The sequence below is a fragment of the Dama dama genome, chromosome 25 (assembly GCF_033118175.1).
Source record: "Dama dama isolate Ldn47 chromosome 25, ASM3311817v1, whole genome shotgun sequence".
In the NCBI taxonomy this organism is placed as follows: domain Eukaryota; kingdom Metazoa; phylum Chordata; class Mammalia; order Artiodactyla; family Cervidae; genus Dama; species Dama dama.
The window spans coordinates 49,095,295-49,118,217 of NC_083705.1; the positions used below are offsets into that span (position 1 = coordinate 49,095,295).

At 41.3% G+C, this 22,923-nt stretch overlaps 1 protein-coding gene across 6 annotated transcripts in view; it reads left to right on the plus strand.

The window, feature by feature from the left end:
* Nucleotides 1–22,923, plus strand: part of DROSHA (drosha ribonuclease III) — a 122,027-nt gene that overhangs the window by 65,758 nt on the left and 33,346 nt on the right. For all 6 annotated transcript variants that reach the window (XM_061129289.1, XM_061129286.1, XM_061129290.1 and 3 more), the window contains 6 exons: nt 1,116–1,223; nt 7,258–7,365; nt 7,897–8,035; nt 8,379–8,439; nt 18,749–18,808; nt 20,097–20,196. In XM_061129289.1, coding sequence (XP_060985272.1) covers nt 1,116–1,223; nt 7,258–7,365; nt 7,897–8,035; nt 8,379–8,439; nt 18,749–18,808; nt 20,097–20,196 — 576 coding nt within the window. The remainder of the gene's footprint in view (nt 1–1,115; nt 1,224–7,257; nt 7,366–7,896; nt 8,036–8,378; nt 8,440–18,748; nt 18,809–20,096; nt 20,197–22,923) is intronic.

Here is a 22,923-nt window from a genome sequence, read left to right on the forward strand (position 1 = left end):
TGCACCCAGGGAAAAGGGTGATGGTGTGGACTTGGAGACACTCCATTTAACTTTCCTCCAGTGGTGTTTGGCCTGTGAAAGTGCTAGTCATTCAGTCATGTCAGACTCTTTGCAACCCCATGGACTATAACCCACCAGGCTCCTTTGTTCATGGAATTCTCCAGGCAAGAATACTGGAGTGGGTTGTCATTTTCTTCTTCAGGGATCTTCCCGACCCAGGGATAGGACCCTGGTCTTCTGCATTGCAGGCAGATTGTTTATTGTCTGAGCTACCTGGCCTGTATTAGGAACTTAATCAGTGATGGAGGTGGTGGTGGTTCCTGTTGTTATTATGAATTCCTATGAGATTATTTTTTTTATTGAATAAACATACAAGTATAAAATTATTTTTTATCATTAATTATTTGAAGGGTGGCGGTAAAAGGGAAGAGTCAATTCCTGTTTACATCTTGCAGCAGTTTTGGATCATTGTCTTGTTTTAATAAAATATACCCTTGCTGCAGGGTTTGCAAATTAGAAGCCGTCTTTGAGAATTACATGGGTTTCTGGTTAATTTATTGATTGTCTTTCTTATATGTAAATGCTTAACATAAGGCTTGATTTAAATATAATCTTTACATGCAGATTTCAGATTCCAAACACCACATTTTGTTTCTTTTTCAGTTAAAGGGCATTTTTTTTCACAATTTTTCTTTTTTTTGACAAGGATCATTTTTAAAGTCTTTATTGAATTTGTTAAAATTTTTCTTCTGTTTTATGTTTTGGTTTTTTGGCTGTGAGGCATGTGGAATCCTAGCTCCCCAACCAGGGATTGAACCTGAACCCCCCACATTGGGATGCTACTGGACCACCAAAAAGTCCCCAAAAGGACATTTTTCATTTGAACTTGCCAGCATAGCTTCTTTAGTTTAGTTTTTTCCTTATCCATTTACCAGGAAAAGCTGGCTTATTCCCAAGGCCTTTCTTTATTTTTTTTTAAATCTAATTTGGCATGAAGAATTTTGACTACCTGAATGTGAGGGTGAATGAATCCAGCTAATTTACTAGTGCTTGATGTTTGGCTTAATATTGCTTTAGAACTGTCAGGTCGCTCATCATAATGAGTTCTTTTCTAGGAAGCACTCCAAAAAATACGACAGAAGAATACCATGAGGCGAGAAGTAACAGTGGAGCTGAGTAGCCAAGGCTTCTGGAAAACTGGCATCCGTTCTGATGTCTGTCAGGTGATGACGCTTCTGAGAACACAATTATACCCAAACATCTCTTCCTTTAAAAGGCATCTGGCACTGAAGTCTTCCTAATTCTGAGAAGTTTCTGCAGAATGTATTACCTTGTAGCTAAATGGAACATCAACAGTACATTGTTTTCTGTCATTTGGGTTCTGTTTTGGTGTCAGTTTTCACGTTGTCTTGTTTAGTTGTGTGTGGTGCACACGCATGTGCATGGTGGGGGTGTGGGAGGCGCTGACTTAGTAATGCTCAATTCTGTCTCTGCACGTTGAGGGAAGGCAGGTCTGTTCTTTAAATGTATCTGCCTGTTTGAGCATGTGGGTAAGTGCCTGTCAAAAGAGATACTCCGGCAGCTCTACAGGCAGATTCCCGAAGGTGGTGTGTACAAACATTCCCGACTGAGAACCCAGACTTATACTGCAGAGAGCTGAAAGTATTAAATGAGCAGAAACAGTATACGTATTTGAGCCAAAGGATAGTATTTTTTCTTTGTGACATGTTAGTCGCTCAGTTGTGTCTGACTCTGTGATCTCATGGACTGTAGCCCGCCAGTCTACAGTCTTTGCTTTATCTCAGTGATTCCTCTATCCATGGAATTCTCCAGGCAAGAATGCTGGAGTGAGTTGCCATTCCCTTCTCCAGGGGATCTTCCCGACCCAGGGATCGAACCTGGGTCTCCTGCACTGCAAGCAGATTCTTTACCAACTGAGCCACCAAGGAAGCCCAGCCCATTTTTTCGGGGATGGGGGTAGACTTAACAGAGGAACATTTCAGCAGTATATAAGTGACTCACTAAGAGGTATTTTTTTCCTTAAATGTGAATTTTTACCAAATTAGACATCCCTCAAATCCAGCATATTCTTTGACTCTTCACTCGATTCTTTTGTTATGATTGATATTGGTTGCACTCCATGGGAATTACAGTAAAGGAAATGATTACACAGACTGGGGTCAGTGCAATTTGCTCTGTTTAGCCTTTTGGAAGAATACTTCCAGGCTGCACTTCCACTTATCTCTTGTGATGGTAGCATGTATTGTAATGAGTCCAGACTCTCTTAGGTATTCATTTCATTGTAATGAGGTTTTTTTTTTTTTTTTTTTTAAATCAATGCTGGCATTTAATTATTGTATTGAACAGTGGAATTTAATCCTATCATTAAAGGAATTGCTATGTAATTCATTTACCATGTGAAGCTAAATTTTTTTGTTGAGATGGACTGCTATTGATGCAATATTGCTAAGTAGTTTGAAAATAATCATCTGTAGTGGATGCTAGTCTGTCTAAAAAGTCCTCAGTTATATTACCCATTGACCACTTTTTTTTTAACTGTAAATGCTTTCAGAAGTAGATATCTTACTTCCATTGATTGTTTCTTAGGGCCACTTGGAGCTGTAATATCACCCAGTTTTTCGGCTTGCTAGTGTTTCTCCAAAACCAACACAGCACCATAACCCCAACATAGCTGCTTAAGACATTGTAGTAACAGTGAGTGGAATGTCCAGCCATCTGCTGATCTCAGTGATGTCAAAGTTGATTGTTTAAGAGATCCTGAAATTATGGAACTTTGAGAACTGGAAAGGATCTTAGAGTTCTTCTAGTTCAGTGGTTTTTAAACTTATGTTTTTGATTTAACTGTGAATTTTTTTTTTTTTTTAACAAAACCGTGTGATACCCTAATTTGTAAAAAGATTAAAAAAAAAACAACAACAACTGATTGATTGGTGACTAGTGGGTGTGAAGGGAGTGTCCCATTATCATGGAGCAGTTCCTAGATCAGTTTAGATCCACTGAACACAATTTTTTAAAAAAACATTGAGCTCTTTTTACCCTTTCTTTTGGTAAAACAAATAGGGGTCCTGAATGAACCATGTAGTTTTATGTCCTTCACAAATGTCACAAGAATCTAACTCTGGCTTCCCAGCTGGATTGGAAGCAGCTGGACGACTAGGTTTTCTTCTCTTGCTCTCTGCATATATTACATTTTACACTCTGTTTTGAGGTTGATAGGAAAATCCCATGGACAGAGGAGCCTGGCGGGCTGCAGTCCATGGGGTCTCAAAGAATTGGACATGACTGAGTGACTGAGCATGCACATAGCCAAAAACAATCAGTTCCTGTGTTTAACTGGTTGGAGACAAGGTTCCTGAGTAGAACTTCGGCAAAAGTGAATACTTCTTGTGTAATGATGGTTCCTCCGCATGGAGGACTCCTGCTGTTCCAAAGACAGCCAACTGGTGGAAGCCAGGCTTCCATCCTCCAGTCCTATTTTTTTTTACAGGTTATATTGCCTCTTAACTATAGTTTCCTATCTCCGAATAAATGTGTTCGTTTTCATGTGTGTTCGTCAAATAAGATGGCAGGAGACGTGTGTTGTTGTTCAGTTGCTCACTTGTGTCCAACTCTTTCTGTGACCCCGTGGGCTACAGCACGCCATGCTTTCCTGTCCTTCACCATCTCCCCGAGTTTGCTCAGGTGATATGTAATATGAAGTAAATGTGGTTAGTATTGTTGGTAATGAAGAATAAGAACCTGACTGAGAAATAACAGTTAAATGAAATTTATACATGGAGTACTCTGAGTGACCCTGAAGCCTGTGGAAAAATGAACTCATACTTAGTTTTAAGAGAAAATGGCTGAGTGCATCTCTGAAATCCTGGGGTGGGGGCCGGGTGGGATAATAATAATTGCTGGTGGGTTGCTGGCAAAAGCCTTGTGATGCTGTCTGGCTGCCACTGGCAATAAAACTATTGTGTTCAGTCTAAGGCAGAGCAACCTGATTCCCAGCTTCTCATTCTGGGAGCGTAATTTCCCAACCAGAGCAGTTACCAAGGGTTGTTACGAGATTAGAAAATTCTACCTGATATGTCCCAACAAGTGTTAGGAGGAATGAAAACGCAGAGATGGTCCTGTAACTTGGAATTACATGTGAACTAAATGCAGACTGGACCCATGTTTAGAGAGAAACTGTTGAAAGATTTTCTCAGTGTAACCGCTTGTTAGAATGAATTCCGGGTAATACAGAAGAAAAAACAGGAATCAAAACCTGAAACTGAGGCTGAGAAATTCAGCATTATGACTCAGAAGAGGAAAAGCATCGTGTCGCTATGGTGTCTGTACTTTAAGAATGGGGTTTTGCACGCCAAAGTTGACCTGGTGACTTGGAAGCGTATGTACCTCTGCCCTGTGCTGTACCAAGCAGGAGGTCCATGGAAATCAATAAACTGAATCCTGAGAGTGGAGGATGAAGAAATGTGACACATAGAGACGTCCAAAAAGGAGCAAAGAAACTATGTCAGTATAACATATAACCAGCATGAGGCCCACGTGAAGCTGGAGAAAACTAGAAGGCAGGGTGCCTGAAGAAAATTGAGAAGAACAGCAGAGTGGTGGTGAGTGCTGAGTAGACAGAGAGTTGTGTTTGGGCTACAGTGAGTCCACTACATACGAACCTTCAAGTTGCGAACTTTGAAAGATGCAAACATGTGTTTGAATGTTCAGCCAGGTAAGTTAGTTCATGTGTCTGAGGTACACTGTCACATGTATGCATCTTCTGTGGGTATTTGTGTTTTTGTGTACTTTACTATATAGTGCTGTGTAGAGTACAGTAGTATAGCATCTTTATTTCAAGCCCAGGATGTCTGGGAGCAACATAAAAGTAGCAGCGATGTAGCTGGTACTGCTGAGGAGCGCCATGCAATAATGATGGAAACAAACATGAAAATAGCTGAGAGAGTGGGGCGAGGCGAAAAGGTGGTAGACGTCACTCATTCTTACAACATGAATTGTTCAGCCAGCAGCACGATTCTAAAGAACAAGGACAAGATGATGGAACATGTGATGATGTTCTGTTGCCGCCAATGCTATCAATAGTGATATTGAATGAGCCTGGACAAGTGATGGAGGAGATGGAGAAACTTCACAGTGTGTGGATGCAGGATCAGCAGGGAGCCCTGGGCTTGATCCCTGGTCAGAGAACTAGATCCTACCTGCTGCAACTGAAAAAAAAAGATCCCGCATGCCACATTGAAGATCAAAGATCTCACGTGCCACAACTGAGACCCAGCACAGCCAAGTAAAAATAAATAAAACAAGTAAATAAAGTGAAAGCAGTTTCTAGAAATGAATAGAATGAAGGGAGATGCTTAGTGATTGTGTGTGGTCTCAACATTGCAAAGACTGATCATTTAACAAACTGAGCTAGGGTCTTATAGAGAACCTCAAGACTCATTTGTCAGGGATACAGAATGGACGGTGATCATACCTACCTTTTTGTGGTGTTCACAAGAACCATACTTACTTGGAAAGAGAACCTGGCTCTATTTGGAGTAAGTTTGGAGGAAGTGATGAAGGGACTCACAGCTGTTTCATGTGAGTAAAGGGTAAAGAAAATAAGACTTAGTTTGGTGAAGAGAAGATGTGGGAACTTTGCCATTAAATGTATTTTGTTCTTTTCTGGGGTAGATCAGAGGGATAGGTTATTTTCTAATAATCAGCATACTCTGAAGATAGTTCTTTTCTTAACAGGTAATGATTCTTCCCTCGCTGGAGGTTTGAAAACAACTCACTAGTTTGAATTCATACTTTAGAAAGATAGTTACACTGCATAGTCTTCATGACCCATCCTCCTTGAGTGCTTAGCCTCAATACCCATGAGTCCCATGCAGTTGAAATGCCTGGGAAACTGTATTATACTTTGGCCACATACTTTGTTTCCTTATTATTGTGTTTTTTAATACAGCATGGATCAAAGTATAGTGGACAAAATGCCAGTAATTCGAATCAGAATGGCATATCTCTGGGAAGCCCCTGGGGGCAAAAAGAGTGTCTCCATCTTTTTTCTTTTCCATAGCTATTATAAACCTTGCACTTGGAGGTGCTCAATACATATTTACTGAATTGAACTGGAAAGAAAGACTTTCTGTTGATTGAAGATCCTTTTTGGGAGAACTAATCTTTCTTTATAAGTTAATACAGGGAACTGATTTCTGTAATTTCAAGCAAATCCATTATCATGTATTTTTAAATAATGTCAGCTTAAAATACTTCAAAGACTAAAATGACAGAAAGCACATGTCAGTCATTCTGTGGGCTGTGCCCATCCTTCAGGTTCTGATGAATAAGAATGACTTCTTCATTCTCTTGATTTCTAGGGAAACGTTATTAAAAAAAGGAAAAAGATAACGCTCTCCATGAAATTGTCTCCCAATAAGGAATCTATAGCCAAATGAAAAGTGATTGAAATAAAAGTTCTGTGTCCTCAGGTGATTTAACTGTATTGATGGTTTTTATAAAAGTTATCCTCATAATGTTAGATTGAGTGTTAAACCTGGAATGGCCCTTCGAGATCATCTGGCTGAGAAGTTCTTACCCAGAGGCTAATGATGGGCTTTAGAGATCTGTGAACTCATTAAAATTCCATAAAATTTTTGCGTGTTTGTGCACACAGGCCTTTTTCTGGGGAAAGACTCATTTTCCTTAGATCTCAGAAGAGCCTTGACCCTGACAAAGTTTCAGAATTTGTGAGTCCTAATCCATTCCCTTAGAATTAAAGAAACAAGGAGGTGCAGAAATTCTTACGGCTTCCTCAAGGATACACTGCTGGCTTCTGATGAACCAGGGCCCTTCCTACTTCAGTGAGGGCCGCACATGCCTTATCTAAGCAGCCTTCTGTATTTACTCATTTGATCCTTTCAGCTGTCCTGAAGGTAGCTACCCCAGTTGTCCTCAGTTGACAGATGAGAAATCAGAAACAGAGAGGTTAAGTAACTTACCGTAAGTCCCAGGATGAATGAATAACAGCCGGATTTGGACGCAGGCACTCTGGTTCCAGAGACCATATCCCTAACAACTTAGTCCACTGCCCCTCACAGTGGGTATGCCAGGGTGCCGTGCTGCCAGTACACTGTTTTAAGACTTTGGGAGATGGGATTTGGGATGTAAAAATGTTCTCTGTTTGCTGTAAAATAAACGAAATGTTCTTAATACATTTTTAGAGAATTAAACATACTGAAATGTGCTTTTTCCTAGCATGCCATGATGCTGCCGGTTCTGACCCATCATATTCGCTACCACCAGTGCCTAATGCATCTGGACAAGTTGATAGGATATACTTTCCAAGATCGTTGTCTGTTACAGGTGAGAGTTACTCTCCTGTACATTTATATAATAACAAGATAGGAGTAATTCATCTTGCAGGTTACAAGTGGAGTGTGGAGAATCTCTATTTTGGAGAGGATGAGGACGTCTAGAAACATAGCCTTCTCCATTACCCTACTCTGATTGCCACTTTCAAACCCCTTTTCTCACTTTTTTTTTAGACTGTCCCTAAAGAAATAGACCAAAGATTTGCCTGTGAAACCTGACCTCTTCTTTCATCTTTTCCTCTTTTGTGGCTCTTCTTTCCAGGTGCTGTGTATTCTAATTCTTCTGTGAAAGATGTGGATTTTTAGGTTTGTTTGCAGAAGAGGGCTTGAACCAAAGCTCTGGAAATTTGACACTGGAAAAAATGGAAAGTTTGGGGCTTAAAATTTAATTGGATAAACAAGTCTCTTTCCTGTTTCATTTGTGATGGTGCTTCTATGCTTTTTTTTGTTTGTTTGGTTGGTTTTTATTAAATTTTTTTTATGCTGAGTTTTTAAAACTGAATTTATGTCTTTGAAATTTTAGCTGGCCATGACCCACCCAAGTCATCACTTGAATTTTGGAATGAATCCTGATCATGCCAGGAATTCTTTGTCTAACTGTGGAATTCGGCAGCCCAAATATGGAGATAGAAAAGTTCATCACATGCACATGCGAAAAAAAGGTCTGTTTGGATTGCACTCTCCTATTTTGTTCTGTGTCCCCTGTTGTAAATTAAATCCCCACCAGGAATGGTTCCCTGGTAACTGTTTCATTCTGTCATTCTTTACTGCTTCTTGACTCTTATGTAATGACATTTACTTTGAGCACAGCTTTATAATAAGAGTGAATGAATTTTTGAGAAAATTTAATTTCTCCTATCACATAGTGTTTAACTAAGTTGATCAAACTTGTCCACATGCAAGTCAAATTGGAGTGAGATGAATAATTTTCTTTCTGCATGTCATATGATGGTTCTAGAATGCTTCTAACAAATTGACTTGTGATTTTTTTTAAAAAAAATCTAGGGATTAACACCTTAATAAATATTATGTCACGCCTTGGCCAAGATGACCCAACTCCCTCAAGGTAAGGTAGACTTTTTTATAATAGTTTTGTTGAGATAGAATTCACATACCATACAATTCACCCATTTAAAGTGCATACAATTCAGTGGTTTTTGCTATCTTCACAAAGTGGTGTACCTGTGATCACTGTCTAGTTTTAGAGCATTTTCGTCACGCCCAAAGAAAACCCCATACTCCATATTTCTCTCAGCTTGCCCAGCAGTAGGCAACTAGCAATCTTCTTTTAATCCACTTTTAATTTTTATGAATATGCCTATTCTGAACATTTTGTGTAAATGGTATCATACAATATGTGGTCTTTTGTGACTGGTTTATTTTACTTTATGTAATACTTAGAAGGTTTATCCATGTTGTAGTATATATTAGTTCTTCATTTCTTTTTATTGCCAAATAATATTCCATGGTATAGGTAGACCACATTTTGTTTATCTGGTCATCAGATTGATGGTCATTTCTTTTTCCTTTTTGGTTATTTTGAATGATGTTGCTATGAATATTTGTGTGCAGGTTTTTGTGTGGACATGTTTTGATTTTTCTTGGGTATATAACTGAAGTGGAATTTCTGGATGATATAGTAACTCTGTTTGACCTTTCCCTTAAGGAACTGCCAGACTGTTTCCAAAGAGTCTGTACCATTTTATATTTCCTAGCAGCAATATACAAAGGTTCTTGTTTCTTTGCATCTTTCCCAACCCTTGTTATTATCTGTCTTTTTGAACCTGGGCTTCCTAGTGGATATGAAATATCATCTCATTGTGGTTTTGTTGTATTTCTCTGATAACTAATGATGTTGAGCACCTTTTCATGTGCTTTTGGGCCATTCATATATCTCCCCTGGAGAAATATCTATTTGGATCCTTTTTGCATTTTTTAATCAAGTTACTTTTTCTTATTGAGTTAAAATCATTTTTTTTTTATGTACTCCAGATACAAATCCCTTATCAGATACGTGATTTGTAAAAAAATTTTTTCTCATTCTGTGGATCATCTTTTTACTGTTTTAATGAAGCACAGAAGTTTTGATTAATTCCAAATAATAGATAAATTGTGTTACTTTCGTTGCTTTTGTGTTTGGTGTCATGTCTAAGAAACCACTGCCTAATCTAAAGTCACAGAGATTTACAGCTGTTTCTTCTAAGACCCTTATGGCTTTTCTCTCACATTTAGATCTTTGGTCTGTTCTGAGTTAGAACTGGTATGACATAGAGGTCCAGCTGCTTTCTTTTGCTTGTGGATATCATCCCAGCACCACCATTTCTTGAAAAGGCTAATATTTCCCCACTAAATCACCTTGGTTGAAATCACCCTTGTTGAAAATCAACTGATGGTATATATGAGGGTGTATTTTTGATTCTTAGTTTATTCCATTGATCTGTATGTCTGACCTTAAGCCAGTACTGCATTGTCTTGATTACTGTAGCTTTGTAGTAAGTTTTGCAATCTAGAAATGCAAGGTCCCTTTTCTAGCTTTCTTTTTTTTTCAAGATTGTTTTGGTTATTCTAGGCCTATTGCCTTTGCACATGAATTTTTTAATTAGCTTATTAACTTTCCAAAAAAGCTAGCTGGAATTGTGATAGGGATTGTGGTGAATCTATGGATGAGTTTGTGAATGATTACCGTCTTAATATTAAGTCTCCTGCTTAATATTGTCTTCTGTTCCCCGAACATTCAATGCCTTTGTTTCTCATTTGTTGTCTTTAATTTCTTAGTGATGTTTTTAGTTTCCAGAGTATACATTTTGTATGTCTTTTGTTGAATTTATTCCTAAGCATTTTACTCTTTATAATGCTATTCTAAACGCAATTATTTTTATAAGTTTAATTTTGGGATTGTTCATTGCAAGCACATAGGAATACAGTTGATTTTTTATTTTGATCTTGAATCTTGCAACGTTGATGAGCTCAGTTGTTAGCTCCAATAGTTTTTTAGTTGATTCCTTAAGATTTTTGTGGGATTCCCTGATAGCTCAGGTGGTAAAGAGTCCGCCTGTAATGCGCGAGACCTGGGTTTGATCCCTGGGTTGGGAAGATCCCCCGGAGAAGGGAAAGGCTGCCCACTCCAGTATTCTGGCCTGGAGAATTCCATAGACTGTACAGTCCATGGGATCGCAAAGAGCTGGACACGACTGAGAGACTTTCACTTCATTTTAAGATGTTCTATATAGATGATCGTTTCACCTGTAAATAGAGATAGTTTTACTTTTTCCTTTTCAGACTCAGTCAGTTCAGTTCAGTTCAGTCCAGTCGCTCAGTTGTGTCCGACTGTTTGCAGCCCCATGGACTGCAGTGTATCAGGCTTCCCTGTCCATCACTAACTCCTGAAGCGTGCTCAAACTCATGTCCATCGAGTCGGTGATGCTATCCAACCATCTCATCCTCTGTCGTTCCCTTCTCCCCCTGCCCTCAATCTTTCCCAGCATCGGGGTCTTTTTCAGCGTGTCAGTTCTTCACATCAGGTGGCCAAAGTATTGGAGTTTCAGCTTCAGTCCTTCCAGTGAACATTCAGGACTGATTTCCTTTAGGATGAAATAGTTGGATCTTCTTTCAGTCCAAGGGACTCTCAAGAGTCTTCTCCAGCACCACAGTTCAAAAGCATCAATTCTTCAGCACTCAGCTTTCTTTTGGTCTCACATTCATCCATCCAACTCTTACATCCTTCCTTTTCAGACTGGATGCCTTTTATTTCATTTTTCTTAACCTGGTCACCCTAGCTAGCGTCTCTAGTACAATATCCTGTAGAAGTGGTGAGAGAGGCTCCTTGCCTTCTCCTTAATCTTAAAAGGAAAACATTCTTTTACCATTGTGTTTGGGTTTTTCATAGGTGCCTTTTGTCATATTGAGGAAGTTCCCTTCTGTTCCTACTTTGCAGAATATTTTTGTCATGAGAGTATGTTGAATTTTGTCAAATGCTTTTTCTGCATCTATTAAGATAATCATACTTTTTTAAAATTTATTTTATTCACATTGTGTATTACATTAATTGATTTGGGGGTGTTAAACCAACCTTGCCTTCCTGGGATACATTACATTTGATCATGGTGTATAATCCTTCTTATACAGTGTGTTTAGGTAGAATTTAGTCTGCTGGTACTGTGCTGAGGATTTCTGGCCTGTAGTTTTCCTTTCCTTTGATGTTTTTGTCTGATTTCATTATCAGGATAATACTGGCCTCATATAATGGGTTGGAAAGTTTTATGTGTTAACTTTCCCTGTCTTATTTCTTGATTTTAAAAGCTACCTTCATGCATTAATATTTTCACTTTTGTGTGGCCTTGAGCCCCTGAAGAATCTGGGAAGGAAGTAGGCGGGGTCTATATAAACTCATTAACATCCTGGAAAACGGAATGGAAGCAAATGCCTGATGGCTGATGAGGCTCTAATGTTGCTCTCAGGAGGCTTATCTTTGTGTGTGAAGCACAGAAGGTTCTATTTTCAAAGCCAATACGGGAGACTGTTTAAGAGAGGCTTGCTTTTTAACCCGGGGCACTGAAAAGTTGAATAGTCAGACCTGTCCCTCTTAGGAAGCAGACTTGGATGGATGAAAGGTGGAGAGAGCAGGGTTAGAAGTGAAACACTGCTGCGGCTGGTAATGGCCTCTTCAGCCAGGTTAGTGCCCAGTCGAGCTGGCACAGCTTTCTCCTCTACCTTTTTCTTCATGGATCCCTTTTCTTTTCAAATAGGCTTGCCTTGAGGTTGCTTTCTTTTGAGGTTATCATGAACCAAACCGTCTTTTCCCCTTCAATCAAGAGGTAAAAAGAAAGGCAGGCCGAAACTTTAAAATTCCGGTTTGAAGATGATCACACGTCTCACTACTGTGTTCCGTGCGAGTCTAAGATCAGAAAAGAACTGTCTAATTAGAGGAGCCCTTAATCACACCCTCAGGGATAGCATGGCCGTGGTTTCCCTATACCCTGCTATACTGTGAAGTCTCCAGATGGCCAGTTCTGTATTTTAATAAGTAGAACCCTGGGTCCCCTGCAGCCCCCTTCAGCAGGGCTACACATGCCATCGACCCATTCTTTTTCAATGATGAAAGCACAGGTTTAAGTGATCTTTGCCTCATCCACCCCACCCACAGCTGTTGGCATATAAATTATGTCTTTTTGATAGCCCTGTTTCAACCTCATGGTTTATGTTTTCTTACCCTGGGAAAGGGAATGATAGCTGAGATACTTGTGTTCTTTCTGAATTTACATTTTGAAAATGATACCGCTGATAGAGAATGGACATGCTCTCTCTTGTCCTTTGACTTCTGTTCTGGCCTTTGTGGCTCTTGTGCTGAGAGTCTCTTGCCTTCTGTCCCATCTTTTTGCTGATACAGAATTGACCCCAACTTTCTATTCAGAAAGAGCCTTCTTGCCTCAGCAGCCAGTCCGGCGGATGCTTGGCTGTGGCTGTGGAGTAGCCCCAGCTGTGCTCGGCCCTGGGAGCTGTACTGAAGAAACGCAGACAGATTTAATCCAACAGACGTTTGTCCAGTGCCTTTTGAGTCTGAGGCAGTTCACAGGTATCTCGGTTAGGATTTGGCGCCATCACTGCCAGGCCCGGGTTCAGTTCCCCATTAGGGAAGCCTTTCTTCTTCCTTTCTGCCTGCCACCTACCAACTTCCTCAGCATGACCATACCCTTAGTGGTCGTGGCTCAGATGGTAAAGAATCTGCCTGCAATGCAGGAGACCTGGGTTCAATCCCTGGGCCAGGAAGATCCCCCAGAGAAGGGAACAGCAACCCACTCCAGTGTTCTTGTCTAGAGAATTCCATGGACAGAGGAGTCTAGCATGCTACAGTCCATGAGATCACAAAGAGTTGGACATGACTGTGCAACTGACGTTTTCACTTCTTTCAAAGACAAGTAAGACATAGCCCCCGCCCACCAAGAGGTGTGACCCCTGGGGTGGCGTAGGAGCTCCATAAACATGCATAATATAAGGAAGACTCTGCTAAGCGCTTCAGTGAAGGTCAAAAACACAACCACCACACCAGACTGCTGTGGGGCCAAGGAGAGCTCTGGTGGGTTGTTCAGGGATTATGGGGCAGTTATATACCATGCACTTGAATAATTGAGTTCCCTCGAAAGAACTGTGCCCTCTCCCCTGTTTGTTTCTTAGTTTGCTGTTCTAAAGTGGGACGCAGCAGTCTGCTCCTTAGAAGCATTTGTACATGTTTGAAACAAACACTATGCAGTTTCAGGCATCAGTGGTTACATTTCCTCCCAGGCAAGCCTGCTCAGAATTTTAGACTTGAGAAAGGAACAAGACAGCCAGTAGGCTAGTAGGTTGTTTGGGCATCCGTGTCCAGCACTGCAGGTGGAGGAACAGGGCAGGTTGGGGCGCTTGATGGAGTTCTTCCCCAGCCCCACCGAAAGCCCCTCCTTCCACCCCTGCCCATCCTGCCATGCAGGTAGTGCCGCCTTCTGCCGGGTCTCCCTCCAGACGGCCTTTCCAGGCGTCACCTTGCTATTTCTAGAGCCTCCATTCTAGTTTGTAGCTGTAAACTGCTTGAAGGCTTTTTGTGACATTGCATCGCCTGCTGAATAAGTCTGAACCTCCTCGCCTGACAATCTCAGCACCTGCTGACCCAAGCCACCCTTCCAGGCACATCGCTGTCTTCCCTGTGGCCTTCTGCACACCAGTAAGACTGAAATACTTCCTGTGCAGTCGAGTGTACCCTCTCCCTTCCCTAAATGCCGGCAGTCATTGTAGCCGTGTTCACATTCTGCCGGCATTTCTTTTATGGTGCAAGTTTCAGTTCTCCCAGGTGTTATTAATATTTTGTGTCATAGTTTGATTTCTTTTTTTTAATACTGTGAGCATTTGGAAGGTCTTTGATCCTACTCTCTCTTTTCTTTTTTTCAAATTCTTTTTCTTTTCCAATTAGTGCCTTTCAGAAAGCAGGGCCTCAGTAAATAAGTTTTAAAGGAAAGAAGGCCATTCATGATATTACTTTTATTCCAGGTTTTTTACTTGTTGACTAGAAACAGGGAAATGAGCGTTAGGAAAGGTCATGGTCAGAGCCTTCAGAAGTTTAACAGCTGGTGAGTCTCGTAATCTGATTTGGGATCAGCTGGCATTTACAAGAAGAAGGCAATGGCAGCGCACTCCAGTACTCTTGCCTGGAAAATCCCATGGACGGAGGAGCCTGGTGGGCTGCAGTCCATGGGGTCGTTAAGAGTCGGACACGACTGAGCGACTTCACTTTCACTTTTCACTTTCATGCACTGGAGAAGGAAATGGCAACCCACTCCAGTGTTCTTGCCTGGAGAATCCCAGGGACGGGGGAGCCTGGTGGGCTGCCGTCTGTGGGGTCGCACAGAGTCGGACAGGACTGAAGCGACTTAGCAGCAGCAGCAGCAGCAGGGAAATGGTAGTTGCAGAGTACCTTTTCAATCATGCTAAGTTGCTTCAGTCGTGTTCGACTCCTTGCAACCCCGTGGACCATAGCTGCCAGGCTCCTCTGTCCATGGGATTCTCCAGGCAAGAATACTGGAGTGGGTTGCCATTTTCTTCTCCAATCAGTTATACATTAAGTATCTGTCATTAAAAACAGTAACAATGCATTGAATATATGTGAATAGATGCTTAATCTGGGATCCATGGGTCCAGTTGGATCTGAGATCTAGTAGGGCTTCTCTCCCCAAGTGTTCAGTTAGATGTAATAGTGAAGTCACTCAGTCATGTCCGATTCTTTGCAACCCCATGGACTGTACAGTCCATGGAATTCTCCGGGCCAGAATACTGGATTTTGTAGCCTTTCCCTTCTCCAGCGGATCTTCCCGATCCAGGAATTGAACTGGGGTCTCCGGCATTGCAAGTGGATTCTTTACCAACTGAGCTATCAGGGAAGCCCCAAATGAGGTATGCCTGTAGTCTCTCTTATAATATTTTTTTATAATTACATGGTGTGAAAATCACTCAGTCATGTCTGACACTCTGTCGTATCCGACTCTTTGCGACCCCATGGTCTATACAGTCATTGGAATTCTGCAGGCCAGGATACTGGAGTGGGTAGCCTTTCCCTTCTTCAGGGGATCTTGCCTACCCAGGAACCCAGGACTCCCGCATTGCAGGTGGATTCTTTACCAGCTGAGCCACAAATAGATGTAATGGACAGAAGGAAATTCCTGGGTTGGGTGGAAGTTTCAGTTGACCTGCAAGGCCCATTCTAGCTCTGCCCTACCAGTTGCCCCTTGAGGCTTGGAATACAAAGGTAAGAAAATGTTGTTCGTCCTTTCCCTCTAGCAGTTACCCTTGGACTTGGCCCATCCCAAGATGGTTTTCTATGGAGTAGATGACACCTTACGGTAATTACTATTATAGGGAAATTGTTCTGTTTTATAAAGTGTTTTGATTTCCACAGACCAAATGTGCTATCTAAGTGCTACAGTTAATCTAAATTTCAAAATGCCTGTGTTGATTCAGTTCTCAAAAGCAAATGGAATGTTTACTGCTCTGTAAACATCTCATCTTGGAGCTTGCTAGTATTTAAACAGGGGTGATTAAAGGAAGTATAAACAATGGAAGAAGGAACAAAAGACTTGCCGCTGTAGACAGCAAGGACCAGCAACTCACTCTGTCCATTTTTCCAGATAAACCACTGGGTTAGGAATTGTCCGATATAGTAATAAACTAAAATGGTATTTAACCCCCATTTTCGTTTGTGGCCTACTGCCAGAGTTTAGTCACGGTGAGGATACAAAAAAAACATGCTGGATAGGGTACAAATTATTTAATGGATGGCAGACTTACTATTGAATAAACTTGTTTAGCACTGTGACCTTGTATTTTAACACACTGAATAATGGTCTGCCTTCAAGGTTATTAAAATTCTTGATGTAGTTCCTGTCTCCCTGAAAGTTTATAAATGAAATTAAATAAAATTTATACCAATATGACTTAATTCAAAATAGTATATGACTCAAAGCAGCTATTATTCTTTGACTGGTTGTCTTGTTATTCTTCAGTTAAGCCTAAGACAGTCCAAAGTATGGTTCGTCTTCACTCTGGACTCCGGCCAGGGTTTCTTGCTTTCCACCTTAACTAGGTTTTCCTGTATTGTACTTTGAACTGTTGGGAAGATGATAGTCTTTACCACAGAAAATGCATGTTTATTTTACTGGCTGGTGGGAAAGAATAGGATAATGTTAATTTCTCTCTTTTAAAAAAATGTATTCTTTCTTAGTTCCTATCATCTCTCAGGCAGTAGCTTATTTTAGGATCTTCTTTTGCATGGCTTCAGACAACACGCGAGTTCCCAGCCTACCCGAGTCACAGTCTGGCTTGTCTCCACCACTTCACAGAGCTTGCCCTTCCGTGGCTTCAGCCATCTCCCTGGTATGAGTCAGTGCTCTCTTCTCATCTTGCTGAGTCTGTTTCTTTAATGGAAACATGCTCTTCTCTTTGGCTGGAGGATAACACTGGCCTCCTCTTCCTCCCACCACCCCGCCAGTTCCCCTATGCTGGCTTCCTTTCTGCTAGACCACAGCCCTGACCCTTTCCTAGGCTCAGTCCTGGGACCCCTTGCCTAGCTGCATTCTCTGCAAACTAGTGCCATCCAGTTTCAGCATCTGAAATCCTATCGACGTGTAGACCACTCTTATAGTATTCTTGCCTGGAGAATTCCATGGACAGAGGTGCCTGGCAGGCTACCATCCATGGGGTCGCAAAGAGTTGGAAATGACTGACTCACACACACACACACACACACACACAGATTTATTACTAATTTTGTTCTTGCCTGTGAACAATAGGTTAATATATCTAGCATTTTGCTGGATCTCTCCATTTGGATGTTTTATGCACATTTCAAAGTTAGCATATCTACAAGGCAACTCTTGCTTCTTCCCAAACGTGTTCCCCGTCTTGGTCTTCCCGTTGCAGTGAATGGCAGCACTTCTCACCCAGCCACGTGAGCCAGAGTCGGGCACTGCCCCTCAACCTCTTCTTGTTGGTTAGCTTCCCAGCCCCACCTATCAGCACCTGTTTTCTGCTCCATCTTTCAAATGTCTCCCAAATCTGACGGCATCTCTGCCCCTCCTCAGTCACCTCTCCAGCCTGCGCCTCCATCATGTCACATCAGGACCACAGCAGTATCCGCTTGTCTTTTCCTGTGCTCAATCTTTGCTAAAGGCAGCCAGAGCGGCCTTTAAAAGCCTCAGTTAGATCAGGTCACCATCTGTGATAAACAGAGAGATGGTGACTTGCTTGCACTGAGAGACTCGCAGGTGGAAGGAGGCTTCCATGAGCCACCTTCCTGCTGGGTTCAGCCTCGTACTCTGACATGAGAAACCCAGCTTGTAAGATGAACCTTCCTCAAAATAATTGAGATATAAATAAAATGCAGTCTCTGCACCAAGGGAGTGTACTCATTTTGATAAGGGATTCAGGTGGGGATTCATCTGGACCTCACATTCTGCTAGACCTCGAGGGATGAGTCGGTTTTCAGGGGGCCTTGCTGTCCAGGGGAGACCTGAAAGCTCCAGGGCAGCATGGAGCTTGGCCTGCACAGAGGCCCTGAGTGTTTTAGGGGATGCCCTCTTCAGAGAGGACCAGGCAGTTTTGGAAAAGGATCCAGTGCATTGGTGGGAGAGGATAGCAGTGGTAAAGAACCCACCTGCCAATGCAGGAGACCTAAGAGACGCTAGTTCATCCCTGGGTCAGGAAGATTCCCTGGAGGAGGACACAGCAATCCACTCCAGTATTCTTGCCTGGAGAATCCCATGGACAGGGGAGCCTGGCGGGCTACAGTCCACAGGGTTACAGAGTCAGGCACAACTGAAGCAACTTAGCATGCACACGCACTTTTCAGAGAGGACCAGGCGGTTTTGGAAAAGGACCCAGTGCATTGGTGGGAGAGGATAGCAGACTGAAAAGGTGGGTTAGGCCCGTTTTGAGAGACTGTAGACATGAGGTCAAATTCAGAGTTTGGACCATGCGAAGCTAGAACATGGTACCAGTGCTGCTTTTCCACTGTTCTTACTCTAAGAGTGCATTCTCCCTCCTCTCATCCACCTGATAGCAGTGTAGAAAGATTCACAGTTGTTAGACTGATGTCTCATTACCTTAAGTCTGATTCCCAGGGGACGGAGGCACCAGGGTAGAGAGCCTGAACCCCATAGTAGGAGGCAGTGCTCCCTCCTCCCTTCCCTGCTAGGCACCCCCCTGGCAGGATGGCCATCAGAGCCCTTGATTATGAGGAGTAAGTTAGGGTGCTTTGATTACTAAAGGAGCTAACCCTCAGCATCCTTTCTTTTGAGAAGAGAGGGAGGAAATGTAAATGTGGGCTATTTTAAGAGATCCTTTTAATTCTCCTGTAGGATTAATCACAACGAACGGTTGGAGTTCCTGGGTGATGCTGTCGTTGAATTTCTGACCAGGTAAGTAGGCTTTTCTGCTGTTCCCCCAATAATTGCATTTTACAGGCAACATACTTAATACATTACCTTCTTTGTAATTAGCCCAATAAAGCCTTGAAACAGTGGTTTTGGTCTCTTCTGTAGAGCTTAAAAGCTCCATGTCTGTGCCTCTTGCCCTGATAACTTGCACTCACTGATGCCGTAATGAGCAGGATTACAAGATGAAAGGCTAGCGTCTCTGTCCTGTCAAGTTTATGTTCAAGTTGCCACAGCCACGAGAGATCAGCTTGTCTTGGTCTAGATGCTTCAGAGCTTATATTCAATTTGTAAAGAAAGGGATGATATTTTAAAATGTCATTTCATTTTCTGGGATTTGTCTTTGATCCCTTTCTCACTCTTTCTGAACTCAAGGGAAGGAAAGCATACGAGAATTTTAATAACTAGATTTTTATTTATGGGGTGTGTCTAGTGTATGTGTGTCTGTATGTTTGTGTGTTTTCTCCCCAGAAATGTTTTGGATCCTTAGTTTGGAGGTAGAGGTAGGAAAGTACATTTTGGTTTTTCAATACTCATAAAATTTCTCTCTTAAAGGGAGATGACACATGTTGCTCTTGGAACTGTCTCAAGCTATTTTTATTCCCTTTCAGTCATTTCTTGCCCCACGGAGGACACAGTGAGGCAAAGGAGCAGTTTTCTCGGCGTGTTCTCACTGGACACAAAAGGACCAAACTAGCTTAGCTGCCCCAACAAACAGTGGATCTTCAGAACTAGTTTGAGAGTTAGGAGAGCGCAGTTACCCTTGTGGTCCGGCCTGGTTTTCCATCAGCCTTCTTCCTAATTCCCGTACTTCCCTGATCCACAGCCCTGGCTCTCTTTGCCACTCCTGGTTCTGTTCCTGTCCCCACCTGTACTTGTGACAAATGTGCCACCTGGCTGCCCTGCTCAGAGCTCTCCTCAGGGGCCCTATAACCCAACCCAAGCAAAGCTCTCTGTCTCCAGGCTCACGTTTCAAGTGTTAGATAGGATTGCTCTCAGCAGGATGAATGATTGCTCAGGTCTTCATTGTCATCGTATTTCAGACAGCTGTTTTTATAGGAGTCAGTGTGAACAGATGAGTGGATGGTGTTTGGGTTTTAGCACGTTCAGATATACCGTGCTTACTGTTTAGCCCTTCAGAGACCCTTCAGTTTAGTTCAACCCAGCTGGTAGGCACTGTGCAGATGTTATGTGTCAGGTCTGTTGTTTTAGACTCAGAACCACATACAGAATATTGTGATACATGCTTGTCTATGTGCTTTTTTTTTGGCAGTGTCCATTTGTACTATCTGTTTCCCAGTCTGGAAGAGGGGGGATTAGCAACATATCGGACCGCCATCGTTCAGAACCAGCACCTTGCCATGCTAGCCAAGGTACAAGTGTCTGCACTTCATTTGCAGTGAAGTCTACATTCTCTTCCTCAGTCCGTGCATAGCTTTGCATTTGAATCAGTAACCCTTTAGGGTGTATTAAGGGTTTAATATTTTATTGATGAGGAAGGATTTTTGTTTGTTTGTTTGTTTGGGTTTTAAGGACTCAGCCTTATTAGTTCTGTTACCTTAGTGAGTTTCACCAACAGCTAATAAACTCCACAGTGAGGTGTCTTGGAAACAGAAGAGGAAAAAATTGACAGACGTTCATGAACAGAGTTAAACATTTGGGGAAAAGGAACATGAGAACAGAGCAAAAGAAATGAAAGATTTCATATTTTCCCTCTGTGTAATATTTCTGAATTACATTTGTTTTTAATTTACTTTAACAGACAGAATTATAGCTTTGACTAGAATACTCCAGGCCATTTGTATCCATGGGGGATACTTTACAGATCTTTGAGAATCCCCCCAAATCACAAGTCCTATTAATTAAGATTTTGCTTTTAGGCTGTTTAGCCAGCCACATTGACTTTGCCAAGTGACTGACAGAACCTTTCCTTGATTTAGATTCATGGTAGGCTTGTTGCTTATGTTGTCTCATTTGATCTTCCTGTCTCTCTGCAGTGTCTTGTTATCATAAATCCTAATGGATAGGACCCTGGTGCTTGTTTGGGAATTCAGGATACCAGCAGGGGGACCATGAACAAATTGATATTCTCTTTGCCAAGCCATAGCTTTCTCATCTGTAGAATGGAGATCTGTTAGCATCTACCACATAGGGTGGTTGTGAGAATTTAAGGAGATTACCATTTGAGTTTTAATGATTCATTTATGAAGTGCTTGGTGCAATGCCTATTCATCACATAAACATATGAATAAATTAGTAGGAGTTAGTTGTTTTTATTGCTGCTGCCACTTACAAATTACATTTATCAATCAATTACTTTTTATAGGCCTGTGGGTTTATTCAGTAATAGGGGCAACAGTGGCTGTTAAATTCCCGAACATTAGTGATCTGTTGTAAAAGCTTTTTGTGAGTTTTCCTTGATTTTTAAGTAATTTCTATTTTTTTCTTCATTTTTGATGTAAATGTTGGAATTTGGTAGAAAAGACTAGATAAAATCCATTTTAGTTTTACAACTGACTTCTTAATTTGATCTTGCCAGGGCATTAATTACTTTTAATATGTGGTTGATTTTATCCCATGGTTTTTGTGTTAGCAAGAGTATACTGCTGTATTTTATATAACATCCTCATCGTAACTTTGGTGGTAGGCTTTGATCCAGCTTCAGTGGCATTTGAGAATATAAATAGTGATGCCTTCAGGAAAAACCAACTTGGTTTTTAGGCTCATAATGAATGAAATTCCACAAGTCCTTCAATGTTTAGTTGACTTAATTGTCAAGATGCTTCCTGATAGCTCACGTAAATGTCTGTTGGAAATACCTTTCATAAGTAGATTGTTGGCACACTCTCCCCCACCTCTCCCTGCCATTGTTTTCTTTAGAGTTTCAGGTATAATGGAATTGCATGATTATTTTTCAAACAATTGTAGGGAGGATATTTTCAAAATGTGGAAAATGAAAATGGAAGCCATTCCATGACATAGTGGGTGCTGTATAGAGCCATGAGTTACAACAGGGCTGGCCACTGGCCATTTCTTCCCTTCAGGGATGTCTGTGTAATCCTCCTCCACTGCAAACCCTGACATACCCATAGCACTCAACACCCATCTGCTCCAGCAGAAGGCAGTGGTAAACCTTGCCCTTCTCTCTAGACCAGTGGTTCTTAACCATTTGAGAGGAGAGACTTGATGGAGGAAGAGTGCTGACTCTGAGAAGGTAATAAAAGCTCTAGGTCAGCACTCCAGACAGTGAACATTTTAACACATGCACAGTGGACTATCACTCTCCTTTTTAACAGTTCCATTAATGCCTTCATGAAAAAATAAGGATATAGAGATTATGAGAAGTTAGAAAATTCATAACATTCCAGAATAGTTGTTTATGTTATAGAAATGGCTTGCAGTCTACTCTCAAAGCAGGGCTCCAGAGATAGCAAGCAATTGGATTTTCCCAGTGAAGTTGTGAAACAAGTAAAATTTCCATATTCTAGTATAAACTCTTGCACTTGGGGATCAGTTTTTGAAAAAAGGTGTTTTCTGCTCTTGTATTTGTGGTAGTCAAAACTCTCATTTGAGTTTATAATACACTCATGAATTCCTAGCAGTCCAAAATAGATAGCATGTATGCCCTGTTTTTATTTGTCTCTTTTTCAATGTAAATGAATATGGTTATTTTTAACACACATACCAAGACACACCATATCTGAGTCTCTTTTATCTGAGAGCTGATGAGATTCATGTTGTCCTAGGTTGTTCATTGACTTGTTATTTGTTCCATATTATGTGGCATGTTATGAATCGAGTTATATGGTAATAGAAACAGATTTATTGTGTGCTTATGCAATGCTTATACCCTTTTCCTTTTATGGAACGAATTATGATTTCCATTTATTCAATCTCAAGAGTTTTGTAAAAAACATTTATACTGTGTCTGGTTCTAAAAGGACTTGATTTGTCCTTTATGATACAATAGGAAAAGAAACAAGTAGGGACTAAACTCCGAACAAAGAGAAAATATGGATAAGACAGTAAAATAAAGCCAGAGGTAAAGTTATTGTGCCCAGATATGTTCATCAGTCCTATACAATTTCCAGAATTAGGCC